This window comes from Pseudophryne corroboree, chromosome 6 (assembly GCF_028390025.1).
Source record: "Pseudophryne corroboree isolate aPseCor3 chromosome 6, aPseCor3.hap2, whole genome shotgun sequence".
NCBI classification, from domain to species: Eukaryota; Metazoa; Chordata; class Amphibia; order Anura; family Myobatrachidae; genus Pseudophryne; species Pseudophryne corroboree.
In genome coordinates, this window is record NC_086449.1 from 573,042,164 (window position 1) to 573,067,359 (window position 25,196).

At 49.1% G+C, this 25,196-nt stretch overlaps 2 protein-coding genes across 2 annotated transcripts in view; one reads left to right on the forward strand and one right to left on the reverse strand.

Moving 5' to 3' along the window:
• The window catches only part of TXNDC17 (thioredoxin domain containing 17), a 57,777-nt gene extending 38,066 nt beyond the window's left edge, over nucleotides 1-19,711 (reverse strand). Inside the window, exons 1-2 of the mRNA XM_063927848.1 lie at nucleotides 19,447-19,711; nucleotides 6,348-6,429 (exon numbers count right to left, since the gene is read on the reverse strand). Of these exons, the coding sequence (XP_063783918.1) occupies nucleotides 6,348-6,429; nucleotides 19,447-19,588 (224 nt within the window). The 5' untranslated portion in view covers nucleotides 19,589-19,711. The remainder of the gene's footprint in view (nucleotides 1-6,347; nucleotides 6,430-19,446) is intronic.
• A 236-nt stretch (nucleotides 19,712-19,947) lies between these two features.
• CCDC87 (coiled-coil domain containing 87) overlaps nucleotides 19,948-25,196 on the forward strand; it is a 141,836-nt gene continuing 136,587 nt past the window's right edge. Inside the window, exon 1 of the mRNA XM_063927847.1 lies at nucleotides 19,948-20,256. Coding sequence (XP_063783917.1) covers nucleotides 20,123-20,256 — 134 coding nt within the window. The 5' untranslated portion in view covers nucleotides 19,948-20,122. The remainder of the gene's footprint in view (nucleotides 20,257-25,196) is intronic.

A 25,196-nucleotide genomic window follows, 5' to 3' on the forward strand; every position in this document is an offset into this window, starting at 1 on the left:
GAAGATCCGCGTACCAAGACCTTCTCGGCCAGTCTGGAGCAATGAGGATCGCTTGAACCCTTGTTCTCCTTATGAGCTTTAGCACTCTTGGAATGAGTGGGAGTGGTGGAAACACGTACACCGACTGGAATACCCACGGAGTCGCGAGGGCGTCCACCACCACTGCTTGCAGGTCCCTCGACCTGGAACAATATCGCCGAAGCTTCTAGTTGATACGAGAGGCCATCATGTCTATTTGGGGTACACCCCAAAGATCCATTACCTCCTTGAACACCACCAGATAGAGATCGTGTCTGCTGAGGAAGTCCGCTTCCCAGTTGTCTACTCCCAGAATGAAGATTGCAGACAGCGCCAACGCGTGTTTTTCTGCCCAGAGGATGATTCTGGTTGCCTCTGACATCGCAGATCTGCTCTTCGTTCCGCCCTGTCGGTTGATGTAAGCCACTGTCGTTACATTGTCCGACTGCACTTGAATGGCCGATTTGTCAGAAGATGGGCCACTTGGAGAAGACCATTGTAGACAGCGCTTAGTTCCAGAATGTTTATCGGTAGCCCGTCTTCCAGACTTGACCACCTTCCTTGGAAGGTTTCCCCTTGAGTGACTGTACCCCAGCCCCGGAGACTTGCATCCATGGTTAGAAGGATCCAGTCCTGAATCCCAAACCTGCGGCCCTCCAGAAGAAATTCTGGCCTTTGGTGACAGACGTATTCTCTGGTGCATGTGTAGATGAGATCCCGACCACTTGTCCAGAAGATCCAGCTGAAGGACAGAGCATGAAACCTGCCGTACTGCAGAGCCTCGTAAGAGGCCACCATCTTCCCCAGAAGGCGAATGCACTGATGAACCGACACCCGGGCTGGCTTCAGGACATCCCGGACCATTGTTTGTATCACCAACGCTTTTTCCTCTGGAAGAAAAACACCCTCTGCACTTCCGTGTCCAGGATCATTCCCAGAAAGGACAACCTCCTGTTTGGTTCCAAATTTGATTTTGGAAGATTCAGGATCCAACCGTGTTCCCTGAGTAGATGGGTCATGAGAACAATGGACTGTAACAGAGTCTCCTTGGATGATGCCTTTATCAGCAGATCGTCCAGATATGGAATTATATTCACCCCCTGTCTGCGGAGGAGAACCATCATTTCCGCCATCACCTTGGTGAATACCTTCGGTGCTGTGGAAAGGCCGAATGGCAGGGCCTGGAATTGAAAATGACAGTCCAACAGTGTGAATCAGGGGGATGAGCTGGATGCGGCGGCCAAATCAAAATGTGGAGGTACGCATCCTTGATATCCAGGGATACCAGGAATTCCCCCTCCTCCAGACCCAATATCACTGCCGTTAGAGACTCTATTTTGAACTTGATCTCCCTCAGGAAGGGATAAAAAATTTAGTGAGAATTCTAATGCACACTCTAGGAGCAGCAGTCTATGGTCGTATCACTTGGTGTATCACCACACACACCAGAAAAATTGAAACTTTTACAATCAAAATTGGAAACAACCTTAAACAGCGCTCACTCAAGATATTTCACAAAACATAAATGTAACCATACATAGGAATCAGTACTCATATACTGGGAAACGGTCCTTGGATGTTCCTCAATGTTCTGGCTGACAGGATATGATCGATTTCTTCTCAGTTTCCCGTGACTTGGTTTCTCGAATTCAAGGGAAAAAAAAAACAGACAGAGGGGAACGAAATGGTGGTAAGGTCTAAAGATGAGAATTTCTTTCCTTCTTTCCTCCACCCCTGTGGTAAATCAAACAGGGTAGGTCCGTCACCCTATTCTCCTTATACAGGAGACTGAATATTCTGATAGTTCTTTGAACTTTCTTCAGAAGGGTGTATCTCTCCTTTAGGGGTCCACCACAGTGAAGGATGAGCAGATAGGTACCAGACCGTACCTTACTTACTCCAAATAAAAAAACTGTGTAAATCCTATAAAGGTATCTTTTCACTGAATTTTTTAGGGGAGATGAGATGGTATCAGGCGTACCAGACTTACTGTTTTGCAGGAGTAGTCTTCCACATTAAGGTATCTTTATATCACTTCTCTTCCGGACTGTCCCCCTCAAGGTAGTAGTTCCAGGTTCCTCAGGAACCCCTGAGGAAGACTTTAATGTTGAAACGCGTTGGTGGAGAGTGCTGTGGCAGTTTTTTTAAAGAGTACCTGAATGCGGGATCGGCACCTGGAACTACTACCTTGAGGGGGACAGTCCGGACTTCTATCCCCCCCACAAGTTACGTATTTTCCTTATTTTTTCATCTGTGCTAATTCACGCTTCAGAGTACACTGTGTTTTAAACATTTTTATAAGGCATATTGTATTATGGCCTTTTGTTAATAAAGAAATTAAGGGATTATTTGAGGATTGAGACGTTCCTTCCTTTGTCTCTTTTTTTAATACCCCCATCGTTTAAAATTGGAAGCATCATTAAGTGACAAGGGGGAGGAGTAGAAGGAAGTGAACGGTTAGAAAAGATACCTTGATGTGGAAGACGACTCACAAGATATAGTTAATTGGGTACGCTGGATATCAGTTCACCTTTTAAATTTTGGTGGAAAGAAACCTTTATAAGATTTATACAGTTTTATTCATAGTAAGTAAGGTACGGTTTGATACCAGACCTATACATCCCGCACTGTGGTGGACCTTTAAAAAGGAGATACACATCCTCCTGAGGAATAAGGTGACGGACCTACCCCTTCTTTTACTTATTTAAGGGTCGGAGGAAGAAAGGGGAAAGGAAAATCCCCGTCTTCAGATCTTACTATAATTCCTGTTCCCCTCTCTGTTTTGTTATCCTCATTGATTGAGATTGGAATAACCATCCGGTGATAGAGGGGGAGAAATTGAGTACAGAAAGGAAGAGAAGTGGTCTAAAGATACCTTTATGTGGAAGACTACTCCTGCAAAACAGTAAGTCGGGTACGCCTGATACCATCTCATCTCCCCTAAAAAATTAAGTGAAAAGATACCTTTATAGGATTTACACAGTTTTATTTGGAGTAAGTAAGGTACGGTCTGGTACCTATCTGCTTATCCTTTACTGTGGTGGACCCCTAAAGGAGAGATACACCCTTCTGAAGAAAGTTCAAAGAACTATCAGAATATTCAATTTCCTGTATAAGGAGAATAGGGTGACGGACCTACCCTGTTTGATTTACCACGGGGGTGGAGGAAAGGGGGAAAGAAATTCTCATCTTTAGACCTTACCACCATTTCGTTCCCCTCTGTCTGTTTTTTTCCTTGAATTCGAGAAACCAAGTCACGGGGAACGGAGAAGAAATCGATCATATCCTGTCAGCCAGAACATTGAGGTACATCCAAGGACTGTTTCCCAGTATATGAGTACTGATTCCTATGTATGGTTACATTTATGTTTTGTGAAATATCTTGAGTGAGCGCTGTTTAAGGTTGTTTCCAATTTTGATTGTAAAAGTTCCCTCAGGAAGGGGTTTAGTGATTTTAAATTCAGAATGGGTCTGGGTACCACGAAAAGGTTCGAATAGTAACCTTTGTTTTGCATATGGGGTGGAACTGGTACAATAACCTGTGCCTCTACCAACTTTTGGATGGCTTCCTGTAGGATAGCCCTGTCTGCCAGCAAAACTGGCAAGCCTGATTTGAAGAATCGGTGAGGAGGGAGATCTTGAAATTCCAGCCTGTACCCCCCCGGGACACAATATCTTGCACCCAGGGATCCAGGCCGGACGACACCCAGACGTGACTGAAATGCCCAACTCTTGCCCCCACTGTCCACCGTCATACGGAGGACTTTGGCGTACTTGAAGTAGGTTTCTGTTCTTGGGAACCCTCAGCTTTCTTGGATTTTGGCCGACCTCCTCGAAAGAAGGTGTTGGACAGCTTGGTCTTTCTTGCTTTGGCAGACCAAAAGGGCTGTGATGCAGCTGAAAAAAAAAGGGTTTCTTCGTAGCAGGTGCAGCTGAGTGAAGAAAATGAGACTTAGCTGCTGTAGCCGTGGCAATCCACGCATCCAACGCTTCCCCAAAGAGAGCCTGACCTTTGTAGGGTAGGGTCTCCACACCTCTCCTGGATTCCGCGTCGGCAGACCACTGGCACATCCAAAGTTCCCTACTAACTGAGACAGGCATGGAAGATATCCTTGCAGCCATGGAACCCAGGTCTTTCATGGATTCCACCATAAATCCTGCAGAATCCTGAATGTTACATAAAAACAATTCAACATCACTTTTATCCATTGTATCCAAATCCTCAAGTAACGTGCCTGACCACTTTACTATAGCTTTGGAAATCCATGCACAGGCTATAGTAAGACGTAGTATCGCCCCTGAAGCAGTGTATATGGATTTGAGCGTAGTATCAATTTTGTGATCAGCCAGCTCCTTTAAGGCCTGGAATCCTGGAACAGGTAAAACCACCTTTTTTGAGAGTCTGGATACAGACGCGTCCACTATGGGTGGGTTTTCCCATTTTTTCCTATCCTCAGGGAAGGGGAAAGCAACCAGAACTCTTCTAGGAATCTGGAATTTTTTCTCCAGGTTTTCCCATGCTTTCTCAAATATAGCATTTAATTCTTTGGATGCAAGGAAGGTTAGCAAGGCTTTCTTATTGTCAGTGAAGTAAGCCTCATCAACCTGCTCAGCTGTTGCATCAGCAATATTCGACACATCTCTAATAACCTCTATCATCAACTGCACCCCTTTAGCAAGAGATACGGGCCCCCTCAGCACATCCCCATCACCGTCTCAGAATCGGTATCCGTGTCATCTTGCATAATCTGGGCAAGAACACGTTTGTGGGAACCTACAGTGGGGGGCCCTGAGGTAACAGAACCGGACCAAACTGCCATAAAGTTCTGTAAAACCTGAGTTGCAGATTCATTCTGCACAACCCTAGTAGAAATCATAGATTTGATAGAGGATAACCATTCAGGCTCCCTTGCTGGTATCTGCGCTAAAACAGTGCAATCCTGATTACATGGAATGGGACGATCCTGAGAGGACATATCCTCTGCAGCATATGACACAGAGTCCCTGGACATAGCTTAATAGAGACCACAGACACTCCATACACACACAGGGGAGGACAGACAGAGTTTAACCCCCAAGAATGGCAAAAGAGACACAGAGATTGGAGCCAACCCACACACAGCGCTTTCAAGGTATAGGGAGACCCCAACCAGCGCTGACTGTGCTCCTTAATAGGTTACACAGTCTGTACACAGCCTCCAATACCTTCTACAACCCCCTGGTACCGTAAGAGATAGCTGGAGTCGAAATGGAGGGACAGCTCTCACTGACAGCGCTTCTGCAGGCAGGAAAATGGCGCTGAACGCTGCTGGGTCCGCTCTGAGGAGAAGCTCCGCCCCATTAATGGCGCTGTCTTCTTGCTCTTCTGGAGATTATACTGGCCTGAGGAATTTTGCCGGCAGCGATCCTGGGACCCTGACATGCTTGGAGGTCAGCGTAGGGTGTAGGCGCTGGCTCAGGGCACCCCTCACAGCTCTGCACTATGTACCGCTGAGCCTAGGAGCACAGTTAGTACTGCGCTCCATACCCTGTTGCCGCCATCTTCACACCGGCTCCCCGCTTGCTAGGCGGGCCGGTGACTGACTCGCCACTGATCTTCTGGCTCTGTATGGGGTGGCCGCATGCTGCCGGGGTGAGCGATCCCCTGTGGCGGGGAACGTTCGATCCCCTCAAGAGCTCAGTGTCCTGTCAGCGGAGATAGTGGCTCAGACCCCGCAGGGCGGACACTACTACCCCCCCCCCCCCCCCCCCCTTAGTCCCACGAAGCAGGGAGGCTGTTGCCAGCAGCCTCCCTGTAAAATAACAAACTCTGGAAAACAACTTTACTTCAGAAACTCTGGAGAGCTCCCCTAGCTGTGACCGGCTCCTCCGGGCACATTTTCTAAACGGAGTCTGGTAGGAGGGGCATAGAGGGAGGAGCCAGCCCACACTCTCAAACTCTTAAAGTGCCAATGGCTCCTAGTGGACCCGTCTATACCCCATGGTAGTGCACCCCAGCATCCTCTAGGACGTAAGAGAAAATCTATTAATTGAAATATCACTATAATCCAATTACATTTTATCTTGTTAAAGGGTACCAACAAATCTGTCCATGATATAAATTATTGCTTATTCTACAAGTAAATTCTATTGTTTCACAGTTTCTTTGCTTTATTCTATGACATGGCAAAGGCACGCAGGTATACATGGGACAATAGCTTTTAATGTCATCACATTTCTCCTGAAAAGTGATGAATGTAAAAGTTATTATCTCATGTATACCTGCATGCCAATTGTTTCATGTATACCCCTAGAAAAAAGAAAACCTAGCAACATACAAAACAACTTACGCTGCTCTCTCTCCAACCAGGCAGTATATAAAGATAGCCCCCTCAGGAAGATGTGTCAGCTGCCCACGGACAATCGGCTCAGCTGGAATAAAAAATAAAAAAAATATTTCACTATAAGCTCTATGAGGACAAAACTTTAAAGTTGTCAATTGAGGATAAAGTGTCAGGCTAGTATACATTCTGAGGCTTAATTCTAAGAAAATAGAATGTATGCATTACCTGTCATAGAAGGAATAAATGTCATACAGGTATCCTACCATTTGTGTGATAACAGTGGATGCAAACTGAGACTATCACACTACGGATGTAAATACCAATAGCAGTCACTTGGGTAATACCATTAGGTGAGAATGGGCAGTTGTCCATGGTGACAATGCTTGGTGGTGCCTACAGATGTGTCCTCGCACATCCATACTTTTTGCACCATATGGCATGAGACAAATGGCACGACTTGGACACACCACCACATTTAGCAACTCCAGGACTTTCATATGAATTAAATCACACCAGATCTGCATCCAGAGTTGCTTAAAAGGGTATCAAGTCACAGATTAGGCACAAGGCTATGGGGCGTGATGCATGGCGTGCCTCACACGTATCGGTCTTCAGTCTTTTGTTTTTTTACCCAGGTTAGTGCCCGAGTCACACACCACAGCTGCATGTAATGCCAACGCCAGTATCACAGGTACCATGGCCGGTACTTTTGTCACATTAGTGATGCAGATAAAACACGTACTAGGTACAAGTGTTTTTGGTGGGAGGCATATCGCAGCTTAGTCATAAAGCATATGACTCCAATAGGGCTACTTGGCTGAATTTGAGGATCGGTAATGTGGACACATCTGTAAAACACTGAATGAGTTACATATACCCCTTTCAGACCGCATTTCGCGAGATGCACCCGAAGTCATACATGGGTGCTTTCCAGGTGTGACCCGCTCAGGCCCCTTTTACACTGGCATCCCCAGCTTGGCATATTGCCGGGTTGGTGATGTCAGCAGTGATGGCGCTTGGAGATCAGATGATCTCCAAGCGCCTCCTGTCCATACAGCGTGAATAGGAAACTCCTTGCATCGACCCGGGAACCCGTTCACACCACACAGCGACCCAGGATGAAGCCGTATTCTACCCTGGACACTATCAGGGTTGAAATACCAGGTCGCTCAACCCAGGTTATTTTCCCTGGCACCTTTCAGACCGCACAGCAACCCGGGTTACAAGTTGGCGGTCTGAGAGGGGCAATAATGTCCGTCGGCACCCAGACAAGGAGCACTGGCAGCTGACATGAAGGAGAAGCAGTTTCCTACCTACCAAGATGCAGCCTGCCTTCATGTCAGGGTTATACTGGGTGTGTGGGGCTTGGCTATGATAACACAGCCAAGCAGTCCCAGGTGAAAAGGATACAGCTCCCTCACCTTTTTATAATGGACTTAACGAGCCATTTGCAATGTACTCACACATGTAGGGCTTAATTTCTAAGACAAGCAAATGCCATTGGCAGGATCACTTAGTTAGATTTGGAGGCAAACTAGTCAGGGAGGGTGAGCTGACCTGGAAGGAAATGAGAATCAGGGGCAAACCCAAGGTATGCTGGATCTTCCAATGAGATGGGTCACAGCTCAGAGCACCCCAGGACTACCACAGCCAGTCCTGATTTCAGATTACTCCCTTCTTCCTTGGTTTAAATACCTGCGCCTTAGCAGGAGCGTCATGTGTGAGTGGAGGGGGCGTCATGTGTGAGTGGAGGGGAGGAGGGGGAGAATTTGCAGGGTTTTGTATCGGAGGCCCTTATCTAGACAAGGTATTGTTTGGGACATAGGGCCTGATCCAGAGATATATGCAAATACAGTGACAGCTGCAATCCTGTACCCAACAGCTGTGCAAAAATATGCAAATGTCACAGACACCTGACCGGCTTCTTTGCCAATCCCAGCGGCTGAATGTAAAGACGCAGCATCCATCGCAGACCAGCCTATTATCGAGTTTCAGGTAGCCTAATGGTCATTGTGGTCGCAGGGTGTAATACACCGGAGACACTGTAACTGCATCCAGGAACACAGTCGCAACCTCAAGCACACCTCCAAAATGGTCACGACATGCCTGCGTTTTTGCCGCCACACCCTTTTACCTCCCACAAAAGCTGCCTGTCACTCACTTTGCTAATAAATGCTTACTGCGACGACCATCGCAGGACTATGCTCAGACCTCCAGTAACGGCTCAGCTACAACAAAATCGGGTGCGCAAATAGCCGAATCAGGCCCATAGGCTAGGCCTACTTCTTCCATTGAAGTTATGGTGTTGACACAATGATCTAGAATCAAAGGAAAAGACTTGTAAATAGTTGGAAGAGGGAACATGCTTTTGCCATCTTGGATTAAGCCCAAACTGCATTTTAATAGGAACAAGACTTAAAAGGAGAGGTGGCCTCTATTGGGTTGGCCCCTCAGCTTGGCTTACAGCCTCAAGACATTGCTTTTTACCTGAGCAGTTCTATGTGAGGAAAACTAGTGATGATGCCTTTCCGACGCGTCACAATACGGCTAAGACGCTAATAGAATTGCCCCCATAAATCTATTTCTATATACTGTTGTGGTTAAAGGATGAGCAATGTCAGCAGTTACATTCCTCTAATGATTAATAGCTGAAGGAACTTTGACACATTCTCCAAGCACCAAACCTAAGACTTTCTGCCCAGTTTATGGCTTACATGTATTAGTTAGGTTGCCAGACAATTCGCTATACTAGAATGATTATGGGTCTATATATCAAAGGCAAAAACCCCTAAATCCAGCAACCCCCCCCCCCCCCCCCCACACACACACACACAATTTAAGGCCTTTGCTTGTTTACAAACCAACGGCGGGATGTAATGTCACCTGAGTCCGGTGGCTGTGCGGGATGCCAGCTGAACCCAGACTTTTTTTTTATAGGGGCAATCATTTACAAGGCAAAGCCATGCCTTGTTCGGCCAGCATCCCGCACGAGCACCGGACTCAGGCGGCATTACATCCCACTGCAAGCGTAAACTCTCACCGGGAGCATTCTGCAACTTATTATGGATAATGGGCCTGTTTCAGTTCCCGATGGTTCTGCAGCACATGCTGCAAAGTACCGCTGTTGGGTACTTTGCGCATGCACCAGACCTGTACTGCGTATGTGTAGTACGGGTCTGTGACGTCAGCCACACTACAGCATCAGACTATCAGTTATAGACAGTCTATGCTGTTGGGGGCAGCAGCAACCTCAAGGATAGAGAATTCTTGGCCTCTTGTTAGAGCTTGCGGCGACCGCCTTGCTCAACCCAGTGGTTATTTGGAAATATTGTGTCCTAGGACTCAGTTCTAATCAGTGATGCAGCAGGTGACGTGACACCTCCTGCTGCATTACCAACTTAGTGCTATGGCTGCTGCTTCCATATAAGCTCAGCTACAGCCTCTTCATCCACATCTGATTCAGGCCCAGTGTGCTGTTCTGAGATTGCAGACTCCATCTCAGAATGTCAACATTTTATTAGTCAGGGGAAGCCACAGGAAAAAAAAATATTTTAATAATAAAGAGAGGAAAATTTGGTTTAAGTAATTTTTTTTTTCTTTCTATTTGTAACTTTTATTCCTTTTCAACACAAACGGTCTTCCATTATCTCTGTGCATGCAGAATTCAATAAACTGGCTCATATGCGCACAATGACATTAAAAAGCCTGGCAAGCTGTGAGACCACTCTCCCTGGTGCCGGTGAACCACCTTTCTCAGCCATCGCATCATGTTTTTATTTTTATGAAACCGCAGAAAATCTTGATTTTGTTGGGTTCTTAATAAATGAACACCTTATTGTGTAATCACGTGGTCAGATTTAGAAGAACCCTTTTCCACCAAACACATGGGTCCGATCGTGGTAACTGAACACGGTTTCAAGCAGTGTCACAGCGGCTTAAAACCTGTTCACACTACAGGCTTGACCTGGGTTTGTGGCGGGTCTTCCCTCGGCCAGCGCTTGGAGATAACATCATCTCTTATATCCCTTTCACATCGCCAAAATATCCCGGGTTATGGTGGAGTCAACCCGAGTCAAGGTGCATTGTGAATGTGCCACTTAATTTCCCGGGTTGACTGACCCGGCATTTCAACCCAGGATTAAAGCAGAGTTATACACGGGTATGATCAGGGTTGAAGTGCAGAATGGGAGCAGGGTCGATACAACCCAGGACCCAGTCACACAATAGGAAAGCCAGTGATTACAGATGATCTCATCTCCAAGCGTCAGCCCAGGTCACCTGACCGCTGATGCGGCAATGAGCTGAGAGCAGCTGTGCAGTCTGAAATGGGCCAAAGCAGGGACGAACCGTGTAGGACCCATATACAAGGCCCCTGTGCTTCCCAGCTTTGGCGATGTGAAAGGGGTACAAGCGAGAGCCAGCTCTCCTTATGCTTTCTGCGTGGCCCAGGTCAGATAACCCAGGTCCTTCCCTGGTCACCCTGGTAGCTACCAGGGACAGATTCCCAGGTAACTGAAATCAGGATTTTTTTCAGAGGCCTTTTTACACCAAATGTTGACTCGGGTTGACCTGGCAATACCCAGGTTATAGGTTTTGTAGAAAAGGGATAATAGGATTTTAATACCTACCGGTAAATCCTTTTCTCCTAGTCCGTAGAGGATGCTGCGGATGCTTCAAGAACCATGGGGTATAGACTGGATCCGCAGGAGACATGAGCACTTTAAGACTTTAAAGGGGGTGTAAACTGGCTCCTCCCTCTATGCCCCTCCTCCAGACTCCAGTTATAGGAACTGTGCCCAGGGAGACTGACATTTCGAGGAAAAGGATTTATTTCACGTTTTTAAACTAAGGTGAGATACATACCAGCTCACACCTCAAACACGCCGTACAACATGGCATTCAACAACAACGCATGCAACGACATGACTATCATCAGTCACAGACTGACAGAACTCAACCGGAGTATAACCATAAGCAAAAAAAACGCAGATACAGCCCGCACTGGGACGGGCGCCCAGCATCCTCTACAGACTAGGAGAAAAGGATTTACCGGTAGGTATTAAAATCCTATTTTCTCATACGTCCTAGAGGATGCTGGGGATGCTTCTAGAACCATAGGTTTATACCAAAGCTCTAGAACGGCTGGGAGAGTGCGGATGACTCTGCAGCACCGATTGACCAAACAAGAGGTCCTCCTCAGCCAGGGTATCAAACCTGTAGAACTTCGCAAAGGTGTTTGATCCTGACCAAGTAGCAGCTCGGCAAAGCTGTAATGCCGAGACCCCTCGGGCAGCCGTCCAGGATGAGCCCACCTTTCTGGTAGAATGGGCTTTCACCGATTTCGGCAACGGCAATCCTGCCGTAGAATGAGCCTGCTGAATCGTATTACAGATCCAGCGTGCAATAGTCTACTTGGAAGCAGGAGCCCCAATCTTGTTGGGAGCATACAGGACAAACAAAGCATCAGATTTTCAAAGCTCTGACCACATCAAGATACTTTGATTCCGCCAAGGCATCAGTAGCCAGTGCCACTGGCATCACAATAGGCTGATTCCCGTGAAACAATGAAACCACCTTTGGCAGAAATTGTTGACGAGTTCTCAACTCTGCTCTATCAGCATGGAAGATTAAGTAGGGACTTTTGTGAGACAAAGCCGCCAATTCAGATACCCGCCTTGCGGATGCCAAGGCCAATAGCATGACTACTTTCCAAGTAAGGAATTTTAACTCAACCTTACGCAAAGGTTCAAACGAATGAGATTGCAGGAACTGCACCACCACATTTAGATCCCATGGTGCCACTGGGGGCACAAAGGGAGGTTGGATGTGCAGTACTCCTTTCACGAAGGTCTGAACCTCTGGAATGGAGGCCAATTCCTTCTGAAAGAAAATTGATAAGGCCTAAATTTGAACTTTAATGGAGCTTAACTTTAGGCCCGCATCCACACCTGCATGCAAAAAATGGAGCAACCGCTCCAGCTGAAATTCCTCCGTAGGAGCCTTCTTGGATTCACACCAAGACACATATTTTCTCCAAATACGGTGGTAATGCTTTGCCGTTACTTCTTTTCTAGCTTGAAGAAGTGTGGGTATGACTTCACTTGGAATACCCTTTCGAGCTAGGATTTGGCGTTCAACCGCCATGCCGTCAAACGCAGCCGCGGTAAGTCCTGATATATGCACGGTCCTTGTTGTAGCAGGTCCTCTCGTAGAGGAAGAGGCCAGGGATCTTCTATGAGCAACTCATGAAGATCTGGATACCAGGCCCTCCTTGGCTAGTCCGGAACAACGAGTATTGCCTGAACTCTTGTTCTTCTTATAATCTTTATCACTTTTGGAATGAGCGGAAGTGGAGAGAACACAGACAGACAGAAACACCCAGTGTCACTAGGGCGTCCACCGCTATTGCTCGAGGGTCCCTCGACCTGGAACAATATCTCGGAAGCTTCTTGTTGAGGCGAGACGCCATCATGTCTACTTGAGGAATTCCCCAACGACTTGTCACTTCTGCAAAGACCTCTTGATGAAGACCCCACTCTCCTGGATGGAGATAGTGTTTGCTGAGGAAGTCTGCTTCCCAGTTGTCCACTCCCGGAATGAATACTGCTGACAGAACGCTTTCATGTTTCCCCGCCCAGCAAAGAACTTTCGTGGCCTCCGCCGCTCTGCTCTGTATTCCACCTTGGCGGTTTACGTACGCCACTGCTGTTATGTTGTCCGACTGAATCAGGACGGGCAGACCGCGAAGAATATATTTTCCGCTTGCAGAAGGCCGTTGTAAATGGCCCTCAATTCCAGAATGTTTATGTGCAGACAAGCTTCCTGGCTTGACCATTTTCCCTGGAAATTTCTTCCCTGTTTGACTGCTCCCCAGCCTCGGAGACTTGCATCCGTGGTTACGAGGATCCAATCCTGAATACCGAACCTGTGTCCCTCTAGGAGGTGAGAACTGTGCAGCCACCACAGGAGAGAGATTCTGGTCCTGGACGATAGGGCTATCTTCCGGTTCATGTCCAGGTGAGACCCGGACCACTTGTCCAATAGGTCCCACTGAAAAACTCTGGCATGGAACCTGCCAAACTGTATGGCCTCGTAGGCCGCCACCATCTTGCCTAGCAACAGAGTGCATCGAAGAATTGACACTCTTGCTGGTTTCAGAATCTGTTTCACCATGTTCTGTATTTCCAGAGCTTTTTCCTCTGGAAGAAAAACTCTTTGTAATTCTGTATTTTTCGCAACATTTTTCAGCAATTGCTCCTTGGATCTCGCCCCTATGAGGAGATCGTCCAAGTACGGGATAATTGTGACACCCTGCTGGCGCAGGAGAACCATCATTTCCGCCATAACCTTGGTGAAAATTCTCGGAGCCGTGGACAGACCAAACAGCAACGTCTGAAATTGGTAATGAGAATCCTGAACCGCAAACCTCAGGTAAGCCTGATGTGGAGGATAAATGGGGACGTGTAAGTAGGCATCCTTTATGTTGACAGACACCATGAAGTCCCCTTCCTCCAGACTGGAGATCACTGCTCGGAGAGATTCCATCTTGAATTTGAACTTCTTTAAATAGAAATTGAGTGATTTTAGGTTCAGAATCAGTCTGACTGAGCCATCCGGCTTCGGGACCACGAACAGGCTCGAATAAAAGCCTTCCCCCTGTTGTGACGGGGGGGGCCATGACAATGACTTGATTTTGACACAGCACTAGTATTGCAGCGCATACTACCTCCCTTTCTGGAAGAGAAGCTGGCAAGGCCGATTTGAAAAATCGGTGAGGGGGCACGTCTTGAAACTCCAATTTGTACCCTTGGGCCACTATTTCTAATATCCAAGGGTCCAGGGCTGAGTGAACCCAGACCTGTTTGAAGAGTTGGAGGCGTGCCCCCACTGGTGTGGACTCCCGCAGAGGAGCCCCAACGTCATGCGGTGGATTTGGTAGAAGCCGGGGAGGACTTCTGCTCTTGGGAACTTGCCACGGCCTGTGACCTTTTTCCCCTTCCTCTCATAGCAAGGAAGGAGGACCCTCGTCCCTTGTATTTATTGGACCGAAAGGACTGCATCTGATAGTGGGGCGTTTTCTTTTGTTGCGCAGGAACATAAGGCAAAAATGATGACTTACCCGCGGTAGCCGTATATACCAGGTCAGTGAGGCCCTTCACCAAACAAGACACTACCGTTAAACGGTAAATACTCCATAGACTTCTTAGAATCGGCATCAGCATTCCATTGATGAATCCACAATGCCCTTCTAGCCGAGACTGCCATGGCATTGGCCCTTGAACCCAAAAGGCCAATATCCCTCGCAGCTTCCTTTAGATAGGCTGCAGCATACCTTATATGACCCAGCGTCAAAAAAATGCTATCCCTGTCCAGGGTATCTAATTCAGATGACAAGTTATCTGCCCACTTTTCTATAGCGCTACTCACCCATGCCGATGCAACGGCAGGCCTGAGCAGCGTACCCGTAGTGACATAAATGGCTTTTAGCGTATTTTCCTGCTTACGATCTGCAGGATCCTTCAGGGCTGCAGTGTCCGGAGACGGAAGCGCAACCTTTTTGGACAGTCGCGACAGAGCTTTGTCCACGGTTGGGGTTGACTCCCACTTTTCCCTGTCCCCAGAGGGGAACGGATATGCCACCGGAATTCTCTTGGGGACCTGGAATTTCTTGTCAGGGTTTTCCCAAGCCTTTTCAAAAAGAGCGTTCAGTTAAGGAGATTGACGAAACGTTACCTGAGGTTTCTTTCCTTTAAACATACAGACCCTAGTATCAGGAACAGCAGGGTCTTCCGTGATATCTAACACCTCTTTGATAGCCACAATCATGTACTGAATGCTCTTAGCCAGTTTAGGATTCAATCTGGCATCACTATAGTTGACTCTGGAATCAAAATCCGTGTCGGTACCTGTATCAGCTATCTGGGTAAATGTACGTTTCGGTGACCCCGAGGGGGTCTGAACTTGTGATAATGCAACCTCCATGGACTGTCTCCATGTCTGGGCATGAGATTCTGATTTATCTAATCTTTTATGTAGTCGAGCCACATTAGCATTCAGAACACTTAACACACGGTCACTCCCACATTCTTCTCTGTTCCCGTACCAGCTTCCTCCTGGGAAGAGCACTCAGCCTCAGACATGTCGACACACTCGTACAGACACCCACAACCACACTGGGGCTATAGGGGACAGACCCACAGCCAAGCCTGTTAGAGAAACACAGAGGGAGTTTATGCCAGCTCACACCCCAGCGCTCATCCCGGTTCTGGACAAATAAAATAATGTCTCAGACCTGACAGCGCTTTTATAATATGAATTACAGCACCAAATTGATGTCTCTACCCCCCCCCCCCCCCTGTTTTGCACCCTGTTACTGTACAGTAGGAGGCCAGGACCAGCGTCTCTGCAGCTTGCGAGGAGAAAACGGTGCTGAGTGGAGCTGTGAGGGCTAAGCCACGCCCCCTTAATGGCGCGCTTCAGTCCCGCTATTTATTTAAATATTTATACTGGCAGGGGTCCGGTTATTGTGCCTAGACACCGTAGGCCTCTTCTGTCAGTGTGTTTTAGAGGATTTATGCTGCCCAGGGCGCCTCCCCCCTGCGCCCTGAAGTGCAGCTGTGTGTGGGAGCATGGCGCGCAGCGCGACCGCTGCGCGGTACCCCAAGCCGTCACTGAAGTCTTCTGATCTTCTTTACTCACCCGTCTTCTGACTTCTGGCTCCAAGGGGGGTGACGGCGTGGCTCTGGGAACAAGCATCTAGGCGTACCTAGCGATCAGACCCTCAGGAGCTAATGGCGTCCAGTAGCCTAAGAAGCAAAGCCCTTGAACTCACAGAAGTAGGTCTGCTTCTCTCCCCTCAGTCCCACGATGCAGGGAGCCTGTTGCCAGCAGTTCTCCCTGAAAATAATAAAACTAACATAAGTCTTTTTTTGAGAAACTCTGGAGAGCCTCTCAGTGTGCATCCAGTCTCACTGGGCACAGAATCTAACTGGAGTCTGGAGGAGGGGCATAAAGGGAGGAGCCAGTCCACACCCCTTTTAAAGTCTTAAAGTGCCCATGTCTCCTGCGGATCCCATCTATACCCCATGGTTCTTGAAGCATCCCCAGCATCCTCTAGGACAGGCATTCCCAACCACGGTCCTCAAGGCACACCAACAGTGCATGTTTTAGTGATATCCAGCCTTCAGCACAGGTGACTTAATTAGTAGCTCAGTTATTTTGATTTAACCATCTGTGCTGCAGCCTGGATATCACTAAAACCTGCACTGTTGGTGTGCCTTGAGGACCGTGGTTGGGAACGCCTGCTCTAGGACGTATGAGAAATAAGGAATATCAACATGCACTAGAAACTTTCAGTAATCATATAGCAGCACATAAATAATAAGCAAGCCAACAAGCTGGCAAGGCTTTGTCTCTGCAATATCACACAACTAATGCAATATGATTCACAGGATCAAGCATGTTTCTCCAAAAATACTTACCGAGTTTACGAATTGTTTAGTCCTCTCACAAAGTAAATGAATGAAGGGGCATCAGCCTTATAACTTGTGTACTCTGAATGACTGGAAGTAATGGCATGCAAAGCTTACTCACACCAGAGTGAGTAATAGGAGACGAGTTTTAGATATGATTGCTGTCGTCTTGTTATCGTCGGGAGCCCGGCCGCCGGCAAACTGAAGACCACCCATCTCCCCCAGCCCCAACAGAACTGAGAAATGCCATATTTAGGGTTAGTGGCAGCATAATAACTATGGGAGTGCCAACACACCAACAGGGCTGGCACTTACAGGGTATACACTACTATACAGCAGGGACGTGCAGTCAGGGGAGGCAGGGCAGGCAGTGCCTCCCCTGTGATTAATTATTAAAATAATATAAAGAAGATACTTATGACACATATTCTGTGTCATAAGTATGTTCTTTATTTAATTCTAATAATTTTCTGTGCTTATATGTGTTTGGGAGGCACTGATAGCAGTGCCTCCCAAACACAATGCAGACGGGACAGAACGGGGGGCGGGGCCAAGCACTGGGCTTTAAAAGCCCATTCAAAAAAAGCGTAAAAGTGGCACTGAAAAAAGTGCCTCGCTGACAGGGACACCACCCCCATGTCAGCGAGGCACCTGTGATTGGACAGTGGATCCAGTGCTGGATCCGCTTGTCCAATCACCCAGACGCGGCGGGTCCCAGCGGTGAGTGTGTGCGGCTCTCCCCGTCCTCCTCCCGCTGACAGCAGCGGTGTGCGGCTCTCCCCCCGTCCTCCTCGGCTGGCTCCGTCCAGCCCATCTCTCCCTCCGTCCGCCCCGTCCTCTACCGCCCTCCCGCTGTCAGCGCGGTTTGCGGCTCTCCCCCGACCTCCTCCCGCTGACAGCAGCGGTGTGCGGTTCTCTCTCTGTTGGCTCCGTTCGCCCCGTCCTCCCCCCGTGTCTCCCTTCATCCACCTCCACCCTCCCGCTGTCAGCAGCGGTTTGCGGCTCTCCCCCGACCTCCTCCAGCTGACAGCAGCGGTGTACAGTTCTCCCCCCGTCCTTCTCCATTGGCTCCGGCTAGCTCCGTCCTCCCCCCGTCTCTACCTTCGTCCTCCTCCATCCGCCCCGTCCTCCCGCTGTCAGCAGCGGTTTGCGGCTCACCCCCGACCTCCTCCCACTCACAGCCAGCAGCAGGTTAGTCGGAGAGTGGGTCTCTCTCTCTCTTCTCTCTCCCCCCCTCCTGTGGATTGAAGTTTAATGTTAATTTTTTTACAGGTACCGGGCTTATTGGATTCTACTGGACAAGTGGACGTGACCAGCGTGGGATGTAGGTAAGTAAGTAATCTGTCTCTCATTTTTACAGGTATCAGCCCTATTGGATTCTACTGGACAAGTGGACGTGACCGGCGTGGGATGTAGGTAAGTATGTGTGAGTGTGTGTGTTAATGATAAAATTTTACTTTCACGGTGTGTGTGTGTGTGTTGTGTTGTGTTTTTATTTGGGTATTTTTTTTTTGTAGAACTACAGGTACCAGCGAGCCCGTTATTTCACCGCATGCTGGTACTTGGGGTTCTCCAAGTACCAGCAAGCAGGGGAGGCTTGCTGGGCCTTGTAGTTCCACAACAAAAAACAATATTCTTTTTTTTAACACTCTTATGGCTATCAGCCTCCCATCCACTGCCCACGGATGGGGGGGAGGAGGGGGGAGCCTCGGGCTTCACCCCTGGCCCTTGGGTGCTTGGAGGGGGGGACCCCTTCATCTAAGGCAGGCATGTCCAAACTGCGGCCCTCCAGCTGTTGAGAAACTACACATCCCAGCATGCCCTGACACAGCTTTAGCATTCTCTGACAGCAAAACTGTATCAGGGCATGCTGGGATATGTAGTTTCACAACAGATAGAGGGCCGCAGTTTGGACATGCCTGATCTAAGGGGTCCCCACTCCTCCAGGGAACCCCGGCCAGGGGTGACTAGTTGGGGGGGTAATGCCGCAGGGACCTACATTAATGTGTCCCCCGGCTGTGGCATTATGTCCCTGGCTAGTGGAGCCCGGTGCTGGTTTTAAAAATACGGGGGACCCCTACGTCTTTTGTTCCCCGTATTTTTGGAACCAGGACCGGACTAAGACCCCGGTGCTGGTTGTCTAAATACGGGGAACCCCTGTCCAATTTTTCCCCCAGTATTTAAACAACCAGGACTGGCTCAAAGAGCCCAAGGCTGGTTATACTTAGGAGGGGGGACCTCTCACAATTTTTTTTTACATTTTTTAACCCATTCAGTCCCTTCTCCATTAAGTTAATGGAAGCCCTGGACAACAGAATTGCATTTATGTTCTCCTCCCACTCCCTTCCCAAACACAAAAAAAAATTTCTATAAAAAATGTACAATATATCTCAAGTATGATGAGCAGGCAGGCAGCGGGCATTGGACTGAGATGCAAATTAGTGGTGGAGGGCTGGGTCAGTTGATTGTGGGCAAGTTTATAAGCCATTGGCGGTGGCAGCGGGCAGCGGCTCAGGGGCAGTAGCGGGCATTGGCTCGGTGGCGGTAGGGGTCATCGGCAGGATTCGGCGGGCATTATGGCTGTAGTGCCTCACCAGCCACTAACCTCACCGCACGCCACTGCTATACAGTACCTGTAACGCAGTCTGGGCACCAGCTCTCTCCCTGTTCGTTCTTATTACCACAGAACAAAGCGAATACCGGCTTCCCCTTGTGCTTGTCCAGCTCCCTGCAGTACTCCTGGTAGCCGTGCACCTTCACCTCAGTGTAGCCCATGGCAGCAGCTGCTAACCCGGCCTGACCTGCAGCAGCGCTGGCTGTATGGGAGAGAGAGGCTGGATGCTACACACAGCACACACTCTGCTTCTGCCCGGGGGAGTCACTTCCTTCCTGCCTGCGTTTTTAAAGGGCCAGTACAATAAAGCAGCAATTCCCTATCACATATGATAACAAAGTATATTAAAACACATGAAGTGACCACAGGCTAGAAAATGGCTTTTATTTCCCCATAGACCACCAACTGGAACTAGTCACCCTGGATTTGAGTATTATTACACTGACAGACTGGGCGATTGGAAAGACGGATTAATATTCAATTCATTAAAAGCGCCCGGTGGGTCAGGCTCAGGGAGAGCAGATGGGTGAGCTACACTACAGAGTCGCACCCTGTTGCTGCTGCCTCTGCCCGCGGCGGGTGAGGAGGCTGCAGTGTCTCCCTGCACCGCTCCCGTGTGGCAGCTGTCTGTCACACACACGAACCCTGACGGGGACGCGCATAGAGAATCCCATGGCAGCAAAGGTCGCTGCAGCATGGGGCCGTTCTGTTCCGGAGACCTGACTCTTCCAGCTTTCAAGAACCCCTCCTCCGCTGTTAGCCAGCGCTTAGCAACAGAGCACAGCCCGGCCCCAGCAACACAGACAGGGTTGCGCACACATTACAGCAGGTAGGTACCAACTAGTGTCCGCACATAGCTGAGGGGGCTACATGCACCCATATGCCGGGCGTTACACCGAGCCTGCGCCGCGTATACTTACTTACTGCCACTTATACACTATACTATAGTCACATCGCTCTGGTGCGGCGCTGAGATGGCGGGTTGCTGCTGCCCAGTGACAGGGGCCCTAGCTCCTACGGGTGGTTATGACTTTAATCCGTACTGCACTACTCATATTCGGAACTTCTAGTTTTATTTAAAAAAAATAAGTTCTTCATAATTATAGTTCTCTGTGCTCTAGGTCACATACTGACATTTCTCCTTACGTCCTAGAGGATGCTGGGGATGCTTCAAAAACCAGGGGGTATAGACGGGATCCGCAGGAGACATGGGCACACTAATAGACTTTGATTGGGTGTGAACTGGCTCCTCCCTCTATGCCCCTCCTCCAGACTCCAGTTAGCGTCTGTGCCCAGTGAGACTGGGTGCACACTGAGGAGCTCTCCAGAGTTTCTCAGAAAAAGACTTTTATTAGGTTTCTCTGACGTCCTAAGTGGATGCTGGGGACTCCGTCAGGACCATGGGGAATAGCGGCTCCGCAGGAGACAGGGCACAAAATTAAAAAGTTTGACCACTAGGTGGTGTGCACTGGCTCCTCCCCCTATGACCCTCCTCCAAGCCTCAGTTAGGTTTTTGTGCCCGACCGAGCAGGGTGCAATCTAGGTGGCTCTCCTAAAGAGCTGCTTAGAAAAAAGTTTGTTAGGTTTTTTATTTTCAGTGAGTCCTGCTGGCAACAGGCTCACTGCAACGAGGGACTTAGGGGAGAAGAAGTGAACTCACCTGCGTGCAGGATGGATTGGCTTCTTAGGCTACTGGACACTAGCTCCAGAGGGACGATCACAGGTACAGCCTGGATGGGTCACCGGAGCCGCGCCGCCGACCCCCTTGCAGATGCTGAAGAGAGAAGAGGTCCAGAAATCGGCGGCAGAAGACTTCCCAGTCTTCTTAAGGTAGCGCACAGCACTGCAGCTGTGCGCCATTGCTCTCAGCACACTTCACACCAACGGTCACTGAGGGTGCAGGGCGCTGGGGGGGGGCGCCCTGGGCAGCAATGCTGGCTATGCTACCTATGCTGGCTAAAAATACATCACATATAGCCCCTGGGGCTATATGGATGTATTTAACCCCTGCCAGGTTGTCAGAAAAACCGGGAGAAGAGCCCGCCGAAATAGGGGGCGGGGCCTATCTCCTCAGCACACAGCGCCATTTTCCTACACAGCTCCGCTGCTAGGAAGGCTCCCAGGCTCTCCCCTGCACTGCACTACAGAAACAGGGTAAAAACAGAGAGGGGGGGCACTTATTGGCGATATTCATAATATTTAAGCTGCTATAAGGGGAACACACTTATTTAAGGTTGTCCCTGTATATTTATAGCGCTTGGGTGTGTGCTGGCAAACTCTCCCTCTGTCTCCCCAAAGGGCTAGTGGGGTCCTGTCTTCTATCAGAGCATTCCCTGTGTGTCTGCTGTGTGTCGGTACGTGTGTGTCGACATGTATGAGGACGATGTTGGTGTGGAGGCGGAGCAATTGCCTGTAATGGTGATGTCACCCCCTAGGGAGTCGACACCGGAATGGATGGCTTTGTTTATGGAATTACGTGATAGTGTCACCACGCTGCAAAAGTCGGTTGACGACATGAGACGGCCGGCAAACCAATTAGTACCTGTCCAGGCGTCTCAGACACCGTCAGGGGCTTTAAAACGCCCATTACCTCAGTCGGTCGATACGAACACCGACACGGACACTGACTCCAGTGTCGACGGTGAAGAAATAAACGTATTTTCCAGTAGGGCCACTCGTTACATGATCACGGCAATGAAGGAGGTTTTACATATTTCTGATACTGCAAGTACCACAAAAAGGGGTATTATGTGGGGTGTGAAAAAACTACCTGTAGTTTTTCCTGAATCAGATGAATTGAATGAAGTGTGTGATGAAGCGTGGGTTACCCCCGATAAAAAACTGCTAATTTCAAAGAAGTTATTAGCATTATACCCTTTCCCGCCAGAGGTTAGGGCGCGCTGGGAAACACCCCCTACGGTAGATAAGGCGCTCACACGCTTATCAAAACAAGTGGCGTTACCGTCCCCAGAAACGGCCGCCCTCAAAGACCCAGCTGATAGGAGGCTGGAAAATACCCTAAAAAGTATATACACACATACTGGTGTTATACTGCGACCAGCTATCGCATCAGCATGGATGTGCAGTGCTGGGGTGGCTTGGTCGGAGTCACTGACTGAAAATATTGATACCCTGGATAGGGACAGTATTTTATTGACTATAGAGCATTTAAAAGATGCATTTCTATATATGCGAGATGCACAGAGGGATATTTGCACTCTGGCATCAAGAGTAAGTGCGCTGTCCATCTCTGCCAGAAGAAGTTTATGGACGCGACAGTGGTCAGGTGATGCGGATTCCAAGCGGCATATGGAAGTATTGCCGTATAAAGGGGAGGAGTTATTTGGGGTCGGTCTATCGGACTTGGTGGCCACGGCAACAGCCGGAAAATCCACCTTTTTACCTCAGGTCACCTCCCAGCAGAAAAAGACACCGTCTTTTCAGCCGCAGCCTTTTCGTTCCCATAAGAACAAGCGGGCAAAAGGGCATTCATATCTGCCCCGAGGCAAAGGAAGGGGTAAGAGACTGCAGCAAGCAGCTCCCACTCAGGAGCAGAAGCCCTCCCCCGCTTCTGCAAAGTCCTCAGCATGACGCTGGGGCCTTACAAGCGGACTCAGGTGCGGTGGGGGGTCGCCTCAAGAATTTCAGCGCGCAGTGGGCTCACTCGCAAGTGGACCCCTGGATCCTGCAGGTAGTATCTCAGGGTTACAGGTTGGAATTCGAGACGTCTCCCCCTCGCCGGTTCCTGAAGTCTGCTTTACCAACGTCTCCCTCCGACAGGGAGACGGTATTGGAAGCCATTCACAAGCTGTATTCTCAGCAGGTGATAGTCAAGGTACCCCTTCTACAACAAGGAAAGGGGTATTATTCCACGCTGTTTGTGGTACCGAAGCCGGACGGCTCGGTAAGACCTATTCTAAATCTGAAGTCTTTGAACATGTACATACAAAGGTTCAAGTTCAAGATGGAGTCACTCAGAGCAGTGATAGCGAATCTGGAAGAAGGGGACTTTATGGTGTCCTTGGACATCAAGGATGCTTACCTCCATGTCCCAATTTGCCCTTCACACCAAGGGTACCTCAGGTTCGTGGTACAAAACTGTCATTATCAGTTTCAGACGCTGCCGTTTGGATTGTCCACGGCACCCCGGGTCTTTACCAAGGTAATGGCCGAAATGATGATTCTTCTTCGAAGAAAAGGCGTATTAATTATCCCTTACTTGGACGATCTCCTGATAAGGGCAAGATCCAGAGAACAGCTAGAGGCCGGTGTAGCACTAACCCAAGTAGTGCTGCAACAGCACGGGTGGATTCTAAATTTTCCAAAATCCCAGCTAAGCCCGACGACACGTCTGCTGTTCCTAGGGATGATTCTGGACACTGTTCAGAAAAAGGTGTTTCTTCCGGAGGAGAAAGCCAGGGAGTTATCCGAACTTGTCAGGAACCTCCTAAAACCAGGAAAAGTGTCTGTGCATCATTGCACAAGAGTCCTGGGAAAAATGGTGGCTTCTTACGAAGCGATTCCATTCGGCAGATTCCACGCACGAATTTGTCAGTGGGATCTGCTGGACAAATGGTCCGGATCGCATCTGCAGATGCATCAGCGGATAACCTTGTCTCCGAGGACAAGGGTGTCTCTTCTGTGGTGGTTGCAGAGTGCTCATCTGTTAGAGGGCCGCAGATTCGGAATACAGGACTGGGTCCTGGTGACCACAGATGCCAGTCTGAGAGGCTGGGGAGCAGTCACACAGGGAAGAAACTTCCAGGGCGTGTGGTCAAGCCTGGAGACGTCTCTTCACATAAATATACTGGAGCTAAGAGCGATCTACAATGCTCTAAGCCTGGCAAAACCTCTGCTTCAGGGTCAGCCGGTGTTAATCCAGTCGGACAACATTACGGCAGTCGCCCACGTAAACAGACAGGGCGGCACAAGAAGCAGGGGGGCAATGGCAGAAGCTGCGAGGATTCTTCGCTGGGCGGAAAATCATGTAATAGCACTGTCAGCAGTGTTCATTCCGGGAGTGGACAACTGGGAAGCAGACTTCCTCAGCAGACACGACCTTCACCCGGGAGAGTGGGGACTTCATCCAGAAGTCTTCCACATGCTTACGATCCGTTGGGAAAAACCAATGGTGGACATGATGGCGTCACGCCTCAACAAAAAACTGGACAGGTATTGCGCCAGGTCAAGAGATCCTCAGGCAATAGCTGTGGACGCCCTGGTAACACCATGGGTGTTCCGGTCAGTGTATGTGTTCCCTCCTCTGCCTCTCATACCCAAGGTACTGAGAATTATACGGCAAAGGGGAGTAAGAACGATACTAGTGGCTCCGGATTGGCCAAGAAGGACTTGGTACCCGGAACTTCAGGAGATGCTCACGGAAGATCCGTGGCCCCTACCTCTAAGAAGGGACCTGCTTCAGCAGGGTCCTTGTCTATTCCAAGACGTACCGCGGCTGCGTTTGACGGCATGGCGGTTGAACGCCGGATCCTGAAGGAAAAAGGCATTCCGGAAGAAGTCATTCCTACCCTGATTAAAGCCAGGAAGGAAGTGACCGCACAGCATTATCACCGCATTTGGAGAAAATATGTTGCGTGGTGTGAGGCCAGGAGGGCCCCGACGGAGGAATTTCAACTGGGTCGATTCCTACATTTCCTGCAAACAGGATTGTCTATGGGCCTCAAATTGGGGTCCATTAAGGTACAAATATCGGCCCTGTCGATTTTCTTCCAGAAAGAATTGGCTTCAGTTCCTGAAGTCCGAACTTTT